Source organism: Perca flavescens, chromosome 3 (assembly GCF_004354835.1).
Source record: "Perca flavescens isolate YP-PL-M2 chromosome 3, PFLA_1.0, whole genome shotgun sequence".
Classification (NCBI taxonomy): Eukaryota; Metazoa; Chordata; class Actinopteri; order Perciformes; family Percidae; genus Perca; species Perca flavescens.
The window spans coordinates 28068600-28090133 of NC_041333.1; the positions used below are offsets into that span (position 1 = coordinate 28068600).

Genomic DNA, 21534 nt, shown 5'->3' on the forward strand with positions numbered 1-21534 from the left:
CTGAACCAGTTTTCTAGTCGTATGTTCATTTATGAAATATGTTTTCATTTCAAAGCATCGATATAGAATTGGAACAGAGACCTCTGAATGATTTTGGCAACTTACACTACAGTTTTGGTTTGATCATTTTGTTGGCTTTACGTTTAAGTAAAAGTTCAATTTTTGTGAAGTGGAAATGGAGTTTGATGCAGGATCCAGTTTGAAAACTCCTCACGGCTCATGCAGTGATCAGATCTGACATCCAAGGGGTGAAAATCACCTGCAAAGAGCTACAGTATGCTGTCAGAAAATCAATACGTGAACACGCAACAGTGCTGTGATGAATTATTTATCTCAGGCAAGTTTTACATCTCTGCAAGAGGATTTTCATACCCTGTTGATGTGAGCTGAATGAAAGTTAGGCATAGTAGTCAAAGTAAATATGCTGGTTGTTGGGTGTTACGTAGTCTCGCATTGCCAGACCTTCCTCCACAGCGCTGCGGAGGAGGGTCGGGCGAGTCTACACAGCATTCTGGGATACTGTGTGCTCTGGTTTATTGGCATTTCTTTAAACCAATCACAATCGTCTTGGGCGGTGCTAAGCCGTGTACGGAGCAACGGCGCTGCTGCAAAATAGGCTCGGGAAGGAACTTGTTTTGGTGGAACGTGTATGTTCAAACGTCGTTTTAGTCGTGCAACAGAAAACTCAGATTGGACAGATAGTCTAGCTAGCTGTCTGGATTTACCCTGCAGAGATCTGGGAAAAGGTTAACCATAGTCCTCATAAATCGACCGGAGTTTAAAATGCCAACACAAAGGAAGCCCAAGGCAACGGATATCCGGCTTTAATAAGTGAAATCCGTCGGAATTTCTGTGAGCCACGGAGCAATCCCGGAAATGGAACGTCATGTACATAGACTAGGTCTTACGTTATACCAGCATTTATATGGCTATGTTAATGAAGTATAAGTTACATAAATATTAGATGCCAGCTTTATTGGAAGGTTCTATCCATCGATCATCTGGAACCGTGAAGGCGGGGTAAACCCTGGTCTGGACATGTCTCCACACTATCTCACGGCGGCGACAGAGACAGCCAACCATTCACACTCCCGTTCACACCAAGGGCAATTTAGAGTCAACAATTAACCTGGTTTAGGGTTAGGTTTACCAAAAACCAACAGTGACACAGGGAGAACATGCAAACTCCACACAGAAGGGCCAAGATGCCCAGTGGATTCGACCCAGTGAGGCGGCAGTGTTAACTGCTGCACCACCCGTGCCACCTTTATTATAAAGTTGTCAGTTCTTATAAGGCCTAATAAGGCAGGTGATTAAATATTAAGTAGTGTGACCATGAATTCTTAATGGGGTAGTGTAGTCACTGTGCTGCAGGTATTACAGTTTCTCTTTGGATGAATCTTTCATCAACACCAACATGACAAGGAGAGTAATACACTCAACTTCATTCTTGGTTTTGGTCACATTGTTACCCCTGTTAAAGGTTACTGTTACAGTCACAAATATCACCCTAAAACAATGGTTGAAACCAAACGTACTTTGAAGCAAGAGGACATGAATAAGTAATCTAAAGGGCACACATAATAATAATAGTCTTTGAATCATCTTAGAAACATACAACATTAGATACCATTGGAGCAAATTATCCTGAAGTGCTATGGCAGAAGAGCACACAGTGAGACTGTGGTTAAAATATAGGACTCTTATGCAGTCAGATATAAACAAAACTACATAAAATATGAGGGATAAAATTAAAACAAAGCAAATTTTGATCTTTGAACACTGCAGCTTTTGAAGTTTTCTCAGTTGGGTCTATTTGTGTGAGCTTGGGGCTGTGAGATCATTGTCTTATTTATAAAATCTGCTTTTGTTACTCATGACTAACAGCATTTCTACGTAGGCATCGTAAAAGTTGACATACTCGTTTAGTTTGATTGATCATTATGTTTGTCTGCTGATGTTCTGATAAAGCCTGCACATCTCCATGCATCTCTCTCTTTCTCTTTCTCTATCGCTCTTTTTCACTCTACCTCCTCACTTTATCTCACTTGATCTCGCTGTTTGAAGATGAAAAGGACGCTCTTCTTCCAATGATTTATCCTCCTTATCCACACTCGCTCCAACTCCCATTATCAGCTGCATCTTCACACTTTACTGTGGTCTCTAATGAAACAAGCTGAGGGTGTAAGAGTCTTAGACTGCAGTACGTTCATCTCTTTAAGCGTGTTTGAGTATGTGTTTGTGACGACTGTTCCTCAGAGGCAGTATCAGCTTGTGCACAGTGTGATTGACTCAACATGAATAAGAAATCGTGAGTGTACACAGTCACACCTTGCTAAAGCACACACCATCTCTGCCAGGACCAACATTTTATGAAGAGACATCTGATTCACTGCCCCCTCACACACACACACACACACACACACACACACACACATTCTTAACCAGATGGTCATCCAAATATACAAATATGTGCGTAAGCAAACTTGCAGCGTGATTTATATTTAGTCATTACTTGGGTGGAAACATGCACATAGACACGCTTTCTCACACTCACACACACATACTGCCAAAGCTGGCACACCCCTTATCTTTATATGCAACTAGATAGTATGACAATGCATTCTCACACGCACACACTCCAAACACATGATCCCAGTAGCAGATTCTTCAATTAAGCTGTGAAGTCAAGCTGCGCTAAGAGTGTTTGAATCTCTGCAATATGTTTCATTCACACCACTCTCTTAGCCAATTATGAATAAGCTACTTGGTAGACAAACAGATAAATTTAGCCTTCGCAAGAATGACAGCAGCATGCAGGACTCGTACTGTTGGCTGCTGTTTACTGGAGGAAGCTGTATCGAACACAGAGATCCGTGTCGGATAATGATGCTGCATTCTTGTCATATCAGATAGACACTACCAATACTATTCACTTCCACAGTTATATCTGCCAATTTTATTAGTAGAGAGCCATGAGAGCTAACAGCAAGCTAACTGTTTCCCTCCTTTTCCAGTCTTTGTGCTAAGCTAAGCCAACCGTCTCCTGGCTTAAAGCTTTCAGGTGGCAAATAATATCACGATTTTCCAACAACAGATGGAGGTTGGCCATATGTCATGGAATTGTAGAAGTTGAAATGTGTATTTATGTTTAGCACTTACTGACCTTAAGGTGAGATTGTTGCCAATTGTTGTTTCTACGATCAAAAATGAACTTTCTCTCAAACTGTAAGCCAACAAGTGATACTATTTAACTTTTAAAAGAAGAAATGACAAATTTCTCCTCTTACAAATTAAAAGTTGAATTCATAAGGACTAAAATTCCCTCTTGAACACACATTGGTATTTTGCTGCAATAACTTTACCAGTATGGTCAGTATCTTATCTTAACTATAATGTTAGCAAACTGACAGTACTGTTACACTGTGTTTTAGCATCTAGCATTATTTATAAATTGCCCACTTGTGGCCACAGTGACCACCCTTAAGACATGGCTCAAAGACACCACTAGACTTTTAATTGGTTAAAGCAGTTTATTTGAATGCTTATATGAATGTAAATGAGATATTTACTGTCAGTTTTAAAAGTTGTAGATAGAAAAGCAAGAAATGAATACTTCAGTATATAACTGTAATTAGCATATTGATACCCACTCTCAGTGGTGGAAGAAGTACTCCAATCTTTTACTTAATACCACAGTGTACACCTTTACTTACAAGTCCTGCATTCAAAATCTTACTTAAAATAAGAGAACATCAGTATTAGGATCAAAATATACTTTAGGTACCTAAAGTAATCATGCAGAATGGCCTATTTCAGAATAATATATATTATCTCACTGCATATTGTTAATGCATTAACATGTACATCACTACTGTTGTAGCTGTTGTAACTATACTGCCGGGAAGCTTAATCCATAATAATTCATAATCATGTATTAGTTGATTTATATGTTGTATTAATAACAGCAAAGTAACTTCTAACTAAAGCTAGCTAAATACTCAAGTATAGTACAAATACCTCTAAATTGTACAGTAAATGTACTTAGTTACATTCTGCTACTGCCCACTCTGGATATGAGATGTGTTAATGCAAAATGTAATCTGTGTATGTTACAGACGTTCATATTTCTCCATTGGAACCACTGTGATCAGAAACACTGTAAAAAATAGCTGTAGGAGTATTTTTTGTCGATTGAGTGTGTTTGGGATGTTCCCTGCACAGCCATGTGCTGTCTGCTTGTGTGTCATGGAGGCTCCCTGCATGTGCCAGGACGGATGATTTGGGTTGGGGCTTGGCACGGGAGAGTCGTAGTGGGTGGGGAGTTGGCATGAACGCTGCGGCTCTAACTCGGGATTGTCTAAAACCCAGCGTTTTAATCTGGATTACGCCCATCATTTCTCTCTCTCCTTCTCCCTCTCTCTCTGTATTTCCCTCCATTGACCCCCCCCTTCCCTCCTTCCCTCCCCCTCTACTTTCTCACCCACGCATTATCTCTCTTCCTCTTTCCTGCTGCTTTTTCTCCTGCTCATGCCTCACCCCTCCATCACAACCTAACTAACCCAAAACCAATGCTCTGCACACTGGTTGGTCTGTTGCTATGGTGACCACTCATGCCACTTCTTTTCATTCCTGCCAATGATCTGTTCTGAATGATCAGAGTAAATTTTAGAAAGTCTATTTTTAATGTCTGGGCTCCAATTTAACTCTTACTTGTATTGCCTTGTCTGTTGCCAAGGTAACTGCCACAGTTATTATCGTCATGGAGACCCTTGCGTACTTCACTCTTAGCCTATGTACCAGTGCACTGGTAGAAAAATGGGATACACTTAACCTTTCTCTGGATCAATCTATTCTTTATTAGTGATGAAAACTACAAACAAAATATCCTTTCATAGTCATTAGTCAAGGGTATAATGGGTATATATCATTTCATTTTACAGATTGGTAAAACTACACAAAAATAACCCACTGTATGTTTGCATGTATGTGTGTGTGTGTGTGTGTGTGTGTGTGTGTGTGTGTGTGTGTGTGTGTGTGTGTGTGTGTGTGTGTGTTCATGTGCGTGAGAATTATTGTTTGCCAGAGTCAGTTCACATTCATCAACACGCCACTTGAATACCAGTGTGTGTGTGTGTGTGTGTGTGTGTGTGTGTGTGTGTGTGTGTGTGTGTGTGCGTGTGTGAGAGAGAGAGAGAGAGAGAGAGCGAGAGAGATGGATAGATAAGTAAACAGTATTAGGATGTGCTATTATTAGATTTCCATTTTACAAGCTTACAGATCTAGGATTACAGACAGACTACAATAAAAAGAGTACTGTCACCAACCACCTTATCAACAGAAAATTTGCCACAGAAATATACAGTACAGTGTACTACAGTGCATGGATAAGAGAAATAGATTGCTGTATATCTGTACAGTGTATCTGTGTGTATATTCAGTATTGTAAATAACTATTTTTGAGGCAAATCATAAAGTAATAAAAGGTAGCCTAATTAACATTAACAACAAACATGTACTCAGTGGTGGAAGAATTATACAAATCCTTTACTTAAGTAAAAGTACAGAGGTATTATTAGCTATCAGCTTACATAAAGTACTAAAATTAAAAGTATCTGTTTCTTCAGAAGTTTGTCCCCTGTGACTGACATATTAAAGGGGCGCTATGCAGTTTTGGCCATTTATTCGCTGTTTTCTTGCTTTTTGCTCGCAGGTTTCTCTGTAGAGCTCCCCCTACAGCTTCGGAATAGATATTTGGGAGCTCCTATCTTTACTTGTGTCTGACTCCTCACTTGGTCAGTCTGCCGTTTCCTCTTTCTCTGTTCCTCTGACAATGCTTTCCTAGGTTTCTGTTTTTTTTTTGCTGGCTCAGCCTGAAGCGTGTTTATTTCTAAAGATACACGACAATGTAGAAAATGCTCCATTACTTTGTACCTCACGTTATGGCTCCATAGCAAACGTTTTTATAAAAATAGGCTAATGATTGTGTCGCACAGTAGAGGAATTACCGTATAGTACAGGAGAAGCTCGCAGGCAGTTTCAACTTACAGTAACTGTTTAATTACTAATGTTAACTAGCATTTTAGTTAGCAATAATTAGCCTGTGCCCATGTTGTCTCCTTACATATACCTACACTCTCTGTCTCTGCAAGATTGGGAATGATTGAGATTTCTCTTGGCACAGCTACCAGAACACTTACAACTTTCAGACAGGTTGCTCACGTTACAATTTTCTTTGTTTCTCTCAGTTGGAGGCTGCACAGTAATGCTCAGCATTCACCGGAAAAGTGCTTCTAATATCCTTCACTGGTCTCCGTCCAGAGCAACGGGATCTGTTGGTCCATTCTTATATACTGTCTATGCGCTGAGGCCGGCGGCTCGCTCGCCGGCCGAAAGCTGCAAGGGTGGTTCTTCCGCTCACAGGCACTAGGGGGAAGCGAGACAACCACCATTCAACTTGAAAAAAATCATATAACCATTCCAAAGACTACAAAGCTGTTAAGCTAAGGTAAATTACGCTTAAAAAAACTGCATAGTTCCCCGTGCATTATTTTTATTATTGTTGCAGGTCAGGCCCCTTCCAAAGGGTCACAAGTTATATCGAAGGGGTCGTGAGATGATTAAAGGGTGAAACTGCAAACAACTCTGACAAGGTGCCCCAACAATAGTCTGAACCAGTAACCAAAGCTGTTAAATGAATACAGTGGAGTAAAAAGTTTTAGTAGTAGAAGTATTAAGTAGCATAAAATGAAAATACTCAAATAAGCTGATTCTCTGTATTCTGTGTTAATCTGTGCATATTTTTGTTATATTGATTTTAGCATTTGAGTGAGTTTCCTTGTGTGTGTAAGTGCGTGTATACTGTATGTGTGATGGATGGCCATGCTGGATAAAGGTCTGTCAGCAGGGGAGAGTGCAGCCCGCTCACTCCTTCTGTCACTGGCCTGAAGCACCGGAACATCCCTTCTGCTGTGTGTGTGTATGTATGCGTGTGTCTCTCTGAGGGCTCCAGTGTAAGGTTGTATACAACTTGGTGCCAGGTGACCCGCCGTGAACTACGAGCTATTGATAAATCTTGGCAAAGGAACAGAGACTGAGAGAGAGAGAGAGAGAGAGAGAGAGAGAGAGAGAGAGAGAATGACAAGTGTCCATTCATATTTGATGTGAGAGGATTAGATTTGTCAAGCTGCTGGTTTGTTGTATTTGGGTGAGCACCTGGCACCCTTAAAGGACAAATCCGGCGCACTCTATCTCTAGGATTTGTTTTCATGCTAATCGAATGTGACCAATTTTATCACAAACCGCTAATTACCTTATAAAGCTAGTCGTCGGGGCACGGATAAAGTAAAAACAAATCGCTATTTCTATACCACTAACAAGGCTCAAGCTAGCACCGCACTTCCACGGTAGCATACTGAGGGTCCCTACATGTAAACCAAAGCATTGAGAACTTTGTAAGTGTACAGACAGTTTATTAAAAAGATAGTTTAGAAAGACAGTACCGTTCACGTATACAGGCGGGCGCCATCTAGGGACAACAGTCACAACCAGACGAACGACGAACGCCGTGCAACCAGTAACCAGCAGTAACATAGCTCAAGCACGGCATTTGTTGTTCGACTGGTTGTGACTGTTTTCCCAAGATGCCATTTTGCGCCAGATTTGTCTTTTAAAACACAGAATGTAGACAGAGGGTCAAAACATTGTGAGGGGGGGGGAGAAATAAGGAGAAGAGAGGCAGGATAATGGTTGGAGTAAACAAAGAGAGGGATGGGCCGAGGTAGAATTTTCCAAACCACTGCTAACACTAATGGTGCGTTTTTTTTGTCTAGCTCTTTTGACTAGTAGCTCGAGTGTGACGTCACATCCATGTCGGAAAACGAGTACCGTGGGTTGTTGCGTTCTTTTTGTCACACAATACTACGAGTCGGAGAAAAGATGCATTTTTGTAACATTTTTAGTAACATTTAGGATTCTATTCACCCAGTTATTGACATATTACACACATATATTTCACAGTTTGATACATGAAAATTACGTTTGGATTAACATTAACGTTTGGCTACTGCTCTGCTTTCTGCTCAAGACTCGGCTTAAGCCGTTGTTGTCATATAGCAACCGAGCGTCTGTAGCCAATTTCAGCTGCACAAGCTACAAAATAACTAATCAGGCGGTATTTCACTCCTAATAAGACTGTAGCAACATGCCTATAGGTAGCAGTATACAGTGCTATGTGTACCACTTCTTCATTTGGTTACAACAAAGACAAAAGTGCTTAAAATTGTAGAAAACCACAATGTTTACTACGTGTGATGCACAACGTAGCCATCTTTGAAAGTGAACTCGGGGTCCTCTGAGTTCAGACGACTTGACCAGTTGTATAGACGACCTCGGTGGCGTTCTTTTTGCAACTTCTGGTTCGTAACTCCGGAAAACAACTCGTAAATTGACTTCGGTGGACAAAAAGAACGCACCATAATTTGCAAAACATTGCAGCAAATCCCAAATCTTAACAACGCATTGTGCGGGCAGCAGACTTGCGTGTCAAGCAAGTTGATTGGTCGATTCAATACTATCAGGAGTTTGAAACAGAGAAGAAAAAAACTAATGTAAGCTTGGGGAAACTGTGAGCTCTGTCCAAAGGTGAAGAAAAATCCGCTCACAAGCTATTGTTTTTCTAGTGAGGTTAGTCATGTATTATCTTTAGGCCTTACAGCGAGTCATTTAACATTTTGTAAGTAAGCATGTTTTATATGTCGTGATTTTATTCATTATGCTCTGCACTAGCATGCTAACTAGCTAGGTGTTTACACTTATTAGGATATGATTAAATAGGTCAGGACCTAAAAAATTATAGGCTACTTAAAGTAATATTATACTCACTTGGAGGACCAACAGTCTCTGTCAATTGCCTCTTCCGCTTCTCTATTTAGAACGTCTTTATGTGGTGATGGGTGAAATAATGAAAGTCCTGAAGTGTGATGTGAAAGTCAGTTTAAGAGAGTGTTTTCGCCTGAACTTGAATGTGGCAATACTGCTTAATTGAATTACTTTATATTATCTAACATTAGCATTTGCTACAATGTTTTACATAGCACCTCTGGCTCACATTGCCATCACAATCCCATCCTTCTGAAGGCTACTGGCATGATTAGATGTGCTGACCTCTGAAAAAGGGAGAAATGCTCACTTCATGAAATTGCATTTGGTGTGTAGCCACAGTGAGAAGCTCGGTTCCAGACCTCTGACTTGGAGCGAAATGGAAGTACAGGCTAAGATTATCAGGCTAAGTGAGCAGCATGCAAATCAGAGGTTGTGAAACAAAAGACAGAAAATGGGAGACTGGTAAATCTTTCAGAGACAGCGACTGGGGGGTAAATTAAAGAGAGATGCAGGTTATAGATGTAATTAGTAGTAGAAACAGAGCTGCAGCATGCATGGAAGCGTAAAAAGGGGGGAAGGGAGCAGTGCAGAGAAAAGCCAGAGCTTGACAGTGAGGGAACAGATATTGATGGAGGCTAAAGGTGGGGCTCTGGAAAGGATTAGCAGGTCAGCCAACATTGGACTTGTTTACATTGTTGTCCAGTGCAGCTAACACATTCCTTAGCCTGCAGAGACAAAGCTTTTTTTTTTACTGATTAACCTTCATGATTTCATCCCTCAAAACTGAAGATTAACATTTCAAAAACATTTTTTAGCTAATTTCATGTTGTAAAGGGCTTATTGCATGGGTAAAACCTGATCTCAAATGCTCAAAAAAAGTCTCCTTCAAAAACAAAAATGCCTTTATTTTACATATTAATATGCATTTAAAATGACCGACATAGGTCTTGCACACTTATATTGTGTCACACTAATCAGTAGAGTGTGGTTCTCTATCAATGTGCAAGCCTATTGGTCAAAAACAAGTGATACATAATCAATAGAAGGGAGAAAGAAGCTATTTTGAGAACTAGAATTACTATGAGCATCCATATTTTAAAATGGTTCCTCATTCTGAAAATAACCTATTTTCAACATCTTTTCTTCCTCATTGCTTTTGAACAACAGTAGAGTTTATTTTCTCTCAAAGGGCGCCAATATGTCCTGGTTTTCCTCACGGCATTATCTTTTAAGCAACTTCTATACAGTAGCATAATTAGTTTTTTTTTAGCTGGCGTCATTTGTTATGAACTTTTCTTCAGGCTTGTACATAAATTAAACAAGCGTCAAGCTCTTTGAGGCACCTAAGCCATACTCTAACTGGTGCAACAAATCTGCAGAAACATGCTGTTCTTTAGTTGACTTAGCTTCTAGTCGGCACACTTCTCGCTCTCTTAATTTCCTACGTTTTCTGCCCCTTGCCTGTTGCCGTGGTAACAGCAGATGGGAGTTGAGTGGAGGGGAGATTGAAGGGAGGGAGGGAGTGCGAAGTGACGAGAGGAATCGAAAAGGGGGGGTTATGTCGGGTTTCTGGGTAAAGGAACCACGACCGCTCTTCCTCCAGCCTTCTCTTCCTCCTCCCTCTTCTTTTGATCTCCACTGCCACATCTTCCAATCTCTCCAAAACCTTACGTTTCTTATCAATCCCTGGCCAATTATCTCCTGTCCTTTCCACAGTTTACCTCTGCTGTTATCTCCCTCGTCCACAATTCCTGAATTTTGTGGTTGTTGGTTCACTCCATCTTATAACCAACCATTGTCCCTATCTCTATCACATCTCAATTAAAAAACAACATACTACGCACTTTGAGGTGGACACAATACGCAAAAGTGCCTCACAACATTTTGCATATGCTTTGCCTCACTAAGCCCTACAACTCAATTCAGCTCTACCTACTGAGCTACACACAACTCCCACCTCACCTCTGCTCTATTTTTACCTCTGCTCCACTTGCCATGTAAACAGCATGAAAGGCATCATCAAAAGAGGCTTAAACATAAAGGAAGGTCTTCAATAATATCAAGGGAGCTGCACTGTAAATGACATTTCAATTTCTCTGGACGTTGATTAAGGCAGACTACTGGAGCAGCAACACTGTTTGTGTGTGTGTGTGTGTGTGTGTGTGTGTGTGTGTGTGTGTAACTGAACTAGATTTCTTCAGCCAGATTATTCACATTACTGTACACTGTTTAATTTTGAAAATGAACTGCACGTCTGTAATGAGAGATTTGAATATATGACAAACGCCCCCTCAATGCAAAATATCCACCGTCAGATATTGAGGAGGAGAAAGAGAGAAAGACAGTGGGTCGGGGAAACACAATTGCTGGAGGAGAATAGGCGTTCTGGGGTTGTGTGCATAATGTTTTTGCATAATCACACATATTAGTCAAAGGGAACAACAAACACTGTCCGCTGTGATTGTGTTGTTGAGATATGTGCTAATATGTCAGCCATGTGGGAGCTGATTATTTTTTTCATTATTGGTTAATTTCTCTGTTATTTTAGATGAATCAATGAAAAATTTGAGAAAATATTTTTTTAAATCCCATGAAATATCTGAGAGCCCAAGGGGACTTCTTTAAATTGCTTGTTTTGTCTAACCGGCAGTCCAAAGTATTAATTTAACAATGACATAAAACACAAGGTGTAGCTTTAATGAAAACTCAACATTGTTATCAATGATTTTTTTTCTGTTGACAAATATTCAATGAATTAGCAGTCCTCAAGAGTGTGAGTGTGCAGAGACAATTAGAGAATGCATTAGACAGACTTTAGTGTAGTTTTTTCCATTTTAGTGGGAAGGCACCAACAATTCATATGCCTCCTCTTCCTCATAGAGAAAGGAGACTCTAGAAAACTACAGACACAATCTGGAGATTATTCCTGCCAGAGAGAGGGGGTCACATAGAGAGAGAGAGAAAGAGAGAGAGAGAAAAGGGCCACAGGAGTGCAAATGAAAGAAAGAAAAAAATGATCTAGAAAGGAGAGAAAAAACAGGTGGGGGTTGCTGTGTGGCGTTTGATAATCTAAAGCTATTCGATGGTATTAACAACAAAAAAAAAAACCTAATGCAAGAATCCTCCCTTGGCCCAGTCACAGATTACAGCAGTGGGTTTTGCGTGTGGAAGCTATTATATAATTCATTCTCTATGATGAGATTTTCCAGTGCTGGTTTTCCTTTCTCGCACTCTGTCCCAACACTGGCAGGTTTCTCTTTTAATTTACACTGGGTTTTTTGGTGACTTCATAATCTTTTTATCCCTGTCTGGAACGAAATCTGTCGAAACAGCAATTTTATGTCTTCTTTCAGTACTCAAGTTTGAAACTTACTGTCTGGATTGTGTTTTGTCGCATGGATGTGTGCAAGCGTGCATGTGTGTGGCCATACAGAATACATGTGTGTTTGTGTTTGTGTGCACACATATGCCCATTTAGAGCAATACTCTCTCACTCTGGTATTGTGTATTCTCTGCTCACTAAGCTTCTTAATGGAGTCACTACAAGGGCAAAAGCGTTTTCATTTTTTTTTGCATTTATTTTTATCTCTCTCTCCCTTCTGCCCTACCCCTCCGCATGCCAGCTGGTCACAGGTGAGCAGATTGGCATTAAGTCCTTTATTTTTCATTTTGGAGGTCATCACTGATGACCTGACATTTTGATGAGAGGTACATGTGAACCGCTCGCAGTCAGACTCTGGAAAGGATTAATTCTGCCCTTCGAGTCCACATCTGCGCCACGCAAGACTGGCAAAGCCACTGTGTGATTGGTAGATTACCCTTCACACAGCCAAATGCCATCTAATGATTATCTGACAACGTGTAAGGTGCAGTGGTGTGGGCCTCCCCTGGATCCACTGTACTGTCACAATGATGTACACATAAACAGATCTTCTAATTGAGTTTGAATAGATAAATCTATACTGTGCACAAATAGTACTCTTTCTATGAAATGCAGTGGATCGGCCTGAGGTAAATTCAAGTGACAGCTACTATCTCTTGTTGATTTTATCTCATAAATCCAGACTTATCTTGAGGGAGAGTTGCAGGTGAAATGGAGGAAAGAGTTTAAGGTGGGATTTGAAATGGAAAGCTGTCTACTGAGGCTGCTGTCAGAAGAGAAAGGGTATGAGAAATGTCCTTGTATAAATGTTGATTGAGCAAGAAGCGAGACTAAAACTTATGTTTGAGGTTTTCAGATTGCTAAATCACATTTTACTACAGTATCAAACTCTACATTGTCCATCGCAATCTTTATCCAGCCATTAATCTACTGAAAATGATTTCTCTGTAAAAGCCCTCGAGATCCTGTGTCAATGTATCTGCCCTATGAGACAATGTTGCCAGCGACTATAATCCCTTTCAGACATGAAATCTGCAACAATGTTGAATCATCTGTTACAATAACGGCATTCCGTCTTTTACACATACTGCATTTGTTGCATGCTTTTGCTGGCAATGTTACTCCCTGAGCTGTGTAGAAAATGCTACTGAAATGTTACAAGGTGCTGAGTAGGCAGAAAATCTCAGTAATTTACACCTGAAAATGGGTCTTTTTCAGACGGCAATATGTAAAATTGGTGGGCAATTGATTGACCATTTACGTCTGAAAGACGCTGACAGTGTGTTTTTGCTGTGAAGCGTTATCTCTTTAAATTTAAATGCTCTGTGTTATGCATTTGCATTAAACCCATAAATCCATGATAAATGTAATGAGGTCAGGTTTTGATAGGCTACTGTAATGGTTTGTACTATGGGTTCATATGAAGTAATGACAGCAATTTATCATACTGTTATTTATGGGATTATCATTATTTTTAAATGGTGGTGATTAGTGACAGTTGATGTTACAGTATGCAGAACTCATATCTATGGGATTGAACTACAAGGCAGCAAATCAATCACCAGATTAACAACAATGTCCAGGGCTGTCTGCAGTCTGCAGCCTTGTTCCAGACTTTAGTCACAGACTACAGTGTGAGGCAGCCAACAGACTCGCACAGACGGCAAAAGGCAAAAAGCCTGCTATCTAAAGTGCTTGCTTGGTCTCAGATCTGAAAAATAAATGAGGGATGAGTAAAATAAGAAAAGAACAAAGAGAGGGATGTCTGCAAGAAAGTTAACAGAACAGATGGAAGGAATAGAAACATGTAATCTATCTACTGTGTGTCTAACATCATGAAGCACACAGACACACTGAGTGTGCAGAAATGACAAGTCAGCCCATTTAAGCGTACTGTATGCTTAAATAGACACATGTTAACTAACATGCATGCACGCACACAGACAGAATTGATTTGACCCCAATTTCAGCAACAATAATCTCTCTGTTGCACCCCACACAGAAATAGCACCTAATCTGCAAACAACTTCAGCGTAGTGTTGTAGTCGAGTCAACAACTGTCCAAGTGAAGGCTCAAGTCGTGTTCGAGGGCAAGTCCAAGTCCGAGTCACCATTACCACATGAGTTTGAGTCCGAGTCGAGTCACGAGTCTAGAGAATAGCGACTCAAGACGGACTCCATCACTGCCTCAGCGTCACCTGTTGCTAGGGCAGTAGTACCGCTATTGTTTATAACTTGATTACTCCATATGATCGTGTGTGTGTGTGTGTGTGTGGAAACTGATCACTGCTCCAATTTAAGTGAGTCTCATTTGAGGTTGCCATGGTAACTGGCCCTAATGATGCAGAAGATACTAATTAATCACACCTCTTTTTACTTGTAAACACTATGACAAAACACACACACACACACACACACACACACACACACACACACACACACACACACAAACTGTGTCTTGAATCACAGATAACAAGCAGAGTTATGAGCACTGACGACACATTAAGGCTCTGCAGTGTTTAAGCTGGCTGATAAATAAGATCTGAGGAACAGTGACTTAACAGTGACATAATGTCTTTTTCTATAATTGGTACAGTTTTTTTCTCTGCCTCTTCCCCTTCTCTCTCACATCTCTTTTCTAATTAAGGAGTTCAAAGTCCCTGTATTTCCTTCCCACTTCTCTTGTCCTTTTATGTACAGTTGTATGTGCTTTTACTTTTTTTTTTACTCTAGTTTCTCCATACAATCTCAATCGTTTTACCTTTCTCATAAGTAGTCAATTGTTTGAAAGATTTGATGTGTCATAAAACGCTGGATGACAAATGTAATGTTGCTTATACACCTATTATTAAAGGCCCACACATACCAGTGCTCAGCGTTACAGGATAATTCATCCATGCCTCTGTTTTTTTTTTTTTTTAAAGATCATTTTTTGGGCTTTTCCGCCTTTAATTTTTTGACAGGACAGCTAGGTGAGAAAGGGGAGAGAGAGGGGGAAGACATGCAGGAAATCGTCAGAGGTCGGATTTGAATCCTGGAGCTCTGCGTCGAGTCATCAGTACATGTGCGCCTGCTCTACCCACTGAGCCAACCCGGCCACATCATCCATGCATCTTTGATAAAGCAGCTAACATGCTAGCAAGCCTGAAACATGCTAGCACTGTCAGTCACAATAGCTCTCTGAGCTGGTCTCTATTTCCACTGTACTGTCAGTTTCCATTTTAAATGAAGGTGTCATCAGGCCTTTTAACAACTAATAATAGGGCAGAGTATTTTAACACAAAGATATTTTTAAAAGAGTCTATTTTTTTACTGTTTTCAAAGCTGATTATCAAAGTGCTCGATTGAACATCTTCTTTCTGTACATTTACATTCATCCATTACCGGCTCTCTCATCTCTATTTTTCATCTATCCTGCTTTCTCACACTGTCCTTTCATACTCAGAACATCTGTAGAACTATTGCTGGGAAGGATATCTGAGGACATCTCATCCTTCCTGACACAAAATCACTGTGTCTCCGGCTATTAACCCCATTCATCTCTCTCTTTCTCCTTTAGGATCCTGCTAACAGTAGTGGTGATCTTCCGTATCCTCATCGTGGCAATCGTTGGGGAGACAGTGTACGAGGACGAGCAGGCCATGTTCATCTGCAACACTCTGCAGCCTGGCTGCAACCAGGCCTGCTACGACAAGGCCTTCCCCATTTCCCACATCCGCTACTGGGTTTTCCAGATCATACTGGTGTGCACGCCCAGCCTCTGCTTCATCACCTACTCCGTCCACCAGTCAGCCAAGCAGAAAGACCGGCGCTACTCCTTTCTCTATCCCATAATGGAGAGGGACTACGGGGGAAGGGACGGGACACGAAAGCTCCGCAACATTAATGGAATTCTAGTTCAACATGGCGGTGATGGCGGAGGAGGGAAGGAAGAACCTGACTGCCTGGAGGTGAAGGAGATCCCCAACGCCCCGCGGGGCCTCACCCACGGGAAGAGCTCCAAGGTTCGCCGGCAAGAAGGGATCTCCCGCTTTTACATCATTCAGGTGGTGTTCAGAAACGCACTGGAGATTGGCTTCTTGGCGGGCCAATACTTCCTTTACGGCTTTAGTGTGCCTGGGATTTTCGAGTGTGACCGCTACCCATGTTTGAAGGAGGTGGAGTGCTACGTGTCCCGCCCCACGGAAAAAACGGTTTTCCTGGTGTTCATGTTTGCGGTGAGCGGCATCTGTGTAGTGCTCAACCTGGCCGAGCTCAACCATCTGGGTTGGCGCAAGATCAAGGCCGCCATCAGGGGAGTCCAGGCCCGCAGGAAGTCAATCTGTGAGATCAGGAAGAAGGACATGGCGCATCTGTCCCAGCCGCCCAACCTGGGACGCACGCAGTCCAGCGAATCGGCCTACGTCTGATGATGATGAAGAGAGGAAAAGGAGGAGGAGTGGGGTGAATGGGCAAGAGAGAGAGAGAGAGAATGAATAATTATGATTTTAATTTAATGAAGATGGTATGGAGATGATCCCTCCTCTGTGATGATGTGAATGAAACAGAATGTCAAAAGACCAAATCTCTGGCTCTACGACTTTGAGAGTCAACAAGGAGAAGGGGAAGAAGAAAATTAAAAGGCATAGAGGGAGGATAAGAGAGGACAAAAAGTATCTTTTGCGAATGAACATGATAAACACAATTTGGTCTCATGGGGAGATATTCCAACTGCCATTTTGTACTTTTGTCTTCTTTTTTTTAAAACTACTTAAATCTCCTCTTCCCCTCATTTCTTTTAAAGTGGGGAATTAAATTAAAGGGCCTGGAGAGGGAAGGACTAGAGATGAGAAGACGAGGGAAAGGGAGAAGAGAACAGATGCGAGTCTGTTTTGTGTTCTTTGGGGATAGTGGAAGATGACGGCGGTAATGCATCCCATGGTGCTTTTCTTCTGGACTGTGTCAGCCTCAGTGAAAAAGGGGAGGACTAGATAGGGGATGGGACAGGGAGGATAAGCAGCAACATCATTAAAAGAGGAACGGAAGAGGGGGTGGGGGGGTTAGGTGGGAAACATTACACTCTGGGAAGACATTTTTTATACCTGAGGAGGGAGAGAAGAGACTTTTGCTTTTGCTTCCTCTGCGTGCCGGAGACTTGAGGTACACCGAAGCAAAGTGAGAAAGAGCTGCCTCTGATCAGTGTCAGCCTCGCCTCTGTTGGAACATCGTCACGATCCAAAGCCAAGACAAAAAGACTGACGATGTTTATGTTTTGTGTCTTGGCAAAAGATGAATTCAACACAAACACAGCGAGTACCATAAACACTTTTTTTCTTCCCTCTCCCCGATCTCTCGCTCTCTCTGCTCCGCAGTTGGCAGCTACATAGACCCCAGGGGCTTCTGATGACAGTAATGACTCTTGCTGCTCTCCTTCTGTGTAAACGTTGGCGAGGAACTTATTAACAAATGGACAAACATGCGTGTAAACGTCAGTCTCTCCTAAAGCACAAACCAAACTTCCAGCATTCCAGTGTGCTGAGAGACAAAGGAGAGCTGGAAAGAGAGGAGAGGAGAGGAGAGGAGAGGAGAGGAGAGGAGAGGAGAGGAGAGGAGAGGAGAGGAGAGGAGAGGACAGGAGAGGAGAGAAAGGGAACGGGAGCTTGTAAAGAATGGGAAGAGATCACTTTATTACAACTTACAACAAATTTTATAAAATATATCACCATGAGTTATGATTTTTTTTCCAAGAAAGCGATGGTGCCATCCTTGAGAGATTTAATTATTGTTGAAAAGAATATATCATATTATTTATCCATTTAGAATATATCCAAATAGATTTATTTATCTGCGTGTGGGTTGGTTGGGACATCATGTTGATGTTTATTTCAAATGTATAAACTGTCTGTCTTTTTTTCATTTGTTTAGTTTAAAGCATTTCTTACTGATGGAACGGATTCATGGCATGTACGGGGTGGGAAGGGACACATTTGTGAAATTTATTTTGAAAAGTATTGAGGCTGTGCAGCTCATTTTTTATGTGCAACTGTTTAAGAATTCTTCATTGCAATTGTAACTTAATTGCATTCAAAATGTAGAACAATGCGCCTTTTCCAAAATCAGCTGCATAGCTTCTGGCAGTTAAGGCCTGTGAGCCATTTGAAAAAGGCATGTTTACATGACACGATGTTTCGTGAATGATCAAGCTGTGTAGCCGATGAGTAGTGACTCAGTAGGGAAAGTTGTGTTTTTGAATCTCAGTGGTTTTCATTTTGCATTTCTTTCCTGACTGAAATTTCAGCATGCATGCCTTGTAAGAGAAAATAAGGACTAGAAGAAAAATAGAATAAGATGACAGAGAGTGTTGCACCTTGATTAATCCAGACGAGTGGGAGAGTGGCAGACTGATGGAACTCATTTTGCATCATCAGCATCTAGGCAGTGTTGGACCCACTACATTAGAGACAAGTGCATCATTTAAAACAGGGTACTTTCACACTGCGGGCCTGTGAAACCAGACATAGGGACAGTTTAGCGAACTACATGTGGTGTCTTTAAAAAAGAAGATCTGATGATTTAATTGACATGCACACTGTCCTGTTCCTCAAAGCAGATCATGCCACAACTTTGTCTGTTTAAATCAGTTTATGTTCATTGATTCTGTTGCAAAGACAAAGATATTAGAGTGTTTAGGTACAGTGACGTTATTGGTTATCAGCTAACTGTAACTAACTCTAGCTTACTCCAGCAGATCAGTGGTCTAAGCTTTAGCCCTGGCATTGAGGATCTTATCTATCACTGCAAACTGAATGGCCTTATGCAGCTCAACACTGCAGTAGCTTAACACTGCCACATATGGGGGTTTGACTCTTACAGGGGGCCACACATGCACAAATTCTACTCTCTCACAGCATTTTATGTCATTCCAAACTGCAGCTGCAGTACCCTATATTATTGTGTTTCCTTTTAAATGCCTGCCACTAGATTGCAGCATTAATTCTTGAAAATGTGAAGAAAACTTCCTTGTAAAAAGCATTGTATAACTTTCTGTTTCCTTCAACTTGCCTTATCTGCTTGTGCTTTTATTAGCCATCTCCCACATTTCCCACAATGCCTTTGGACAGCTCCTTGGTCATTTTGCTGAGGGTAAATAAAAGGAAAATTTGTTGCATCAGCACCATTTATAACCCCTAATGTGGCCCCGAAGTAGAGAGAGAATCTTTAGTTAGCTAAGATCTACAGTAGATGTAAAATGTTTATTTTCTCTGTCTTTTGTAGTTTGTTTTTAGCAAGAAACATATGTGTCATCAAATAGCATTGTAGCTCTGGAAATACGCACCATAAACACAAGTAAGCCTGAGCCACAGGAGGTCTTGGAGCAACAGTAACAGCTGACATAGCAGAAGAAATCCCCCCAACTCTCTGTTTCTCCATTCACTCCCACTGTCATAATCTATGTGATTCTTACAGGTGATTATCTCCAGGTTTAGGCTCCTCTGAGGATCTCTGTGGGGCTCAATGGGATTGGTGCAGTCTACTTTATGCACTAGGAGGGACAGATACATTGAAAAGGCATACCAGAATGCCTAATAATAGAGGTTGAGTCATGGCTTCCCTCAGTTACTGAGAGCGTGTGCTTCTAGTGAAGGCTTAAACGCTGACCTTGAGCTTAAAGGCCAAGCCAATGTCCTGCACTACACGCAGCTCCTGCTGGACAGTCACTGCACACTACAGCACTGATCTAATCTCCACAGAGCACAGGTCAATGCTGTTGTGAGGCCTATTTTCAGTGATTGGTAGATACACACATGCTGAACATACATTCATTCTTAAAAAAGGGGGCACCTCTGAATGTGAGAACAGCAGTTTGAGTTCAGTTTCTGTTGTTATGTCTGGTTTCAGAAACATATATTCACACACGGCTTGAGGACGTAGAGGGAAAATGTTACCCGGTTGTCTTCAGTTTACATTTATCCAGCATTGATTAGTGACTCACAATCCCTGCAGTTGGTGAATTAATTACTTTTGAAAGTAAAAGCAGGCCCAAGTTCTTCCAACAGTCCACTGCTCTCCACAGTCTACTTTTCTATTTGTCAATGTGAAATGAATTATGCAACTTTTCTTTTCTCATTTGCTTATCTTTTTGACTTGTGTGGATTTTTGTGCTGTGACATATCAAAAAAGAAAGATGTTTTTTTCTATGTAAAGGAACAAAAAGTTTTTGTTTTTTCAATGTGTAAAATCAAGGGTAGAATGTTGAAATATAAGACTAGCTGAAAAATGTTATATTTCCTCCCTTGCCAAAGTGATATGCAAACATTTTTAACTGCATGTGCAATGGCTAGACTGAGCATGTTTCAATGTTTTCTTCAGCAGAATCTTAAAAAACTTTTTTTGTCCAAACTATGAAGCAAAGCTATTACGTCTTGATGCCAAGTGTGTATATTAATTACCCAGTTCTTCAGATGGTACAGAGCCAGGCAGACAATTCCAACTCAGTGATGTTAAAACTTCCTATAACAGTTTATCAGTCTCAGTTTAAACTCCCAAAAGATTTTGAAAAGCACTACATACATGGAATATTCTAATTGCACATGAATATAATACCTTTATAATCTGTTGTAGAATATGATTTACAAGCAAATTCAAAGTTAAATGATCTACTGTAAAACACAGGGTAAACATGAATATAAGCATACAGGTTAAAGACTGGCCACCATGAGGTGTCAGACGCCATAACATTCCAGGGTTTAGTCCCCAGCACAATGTGTAATTAACCTTCAATCTACAGCCTCTCAATATGTTAAATATGATTCAATCCTCAGTGAAGCTCCATATGGACACTTTGTTGGGGGAACAGTACACTGACAGCCGACTCAGGAAAGAAAAAAAAAATGCTGATCTTTTACACCAATCTTTTCTAGTACAAAGGATGTTTCTACATTAACACACAAGAATGCTTTTGGAGAAATGGTATTCCAACATGTCAGCATACCTTCCATTGACACCTTAACCTGTACTGTAAAGCCCACCCAAGAAAATTGTCTTCAAGCCTGATTATTTGCCTGTTGGTGCTATTGAGGTTGGACTCTTTACCAAAAACATGAATTCAGATACATTCCCTTGTCTTCAGCTCACTACTGCCCCACATATCACAGGTCCTGTAGCAATGCAAGGTCACCTTAAAAATCAAGCTGTTCCTCTTTGACTGTTACTAACAAACGGGCATGTCTGCAAAAGCCTACAGCAGGTAATGATATCATAACTTTCTTCTGCAGAACCGTAGCAAACAA

At 41.0% G+C, this 21534-nt stretch overlaps 1 protein-coding gene across 1 annotated transcript in view; it reads left to right on the plus strand.

Annotated features, from left to right (window-relative positions):
- Positions 1 to 16674, plus strand: part of gjd1b (gap junction protein delta 1b) — a 30054-nt gene extending 13380 nt beyond the window's left edge. Inside the window, exon 2 of the mRNA XM_028574530.1 lies at positions 15825 to 16674. Coding sequence (XP_028430331.1) covers positions 15825 to 16674 — 850 coding nt within the window. The remainder of the gene's footprint in view (positions 1 to 15824) is intronic.
- The last annotated feature ends 4860 nt before the right edge of the window (positions 16675 to 21534 follow it).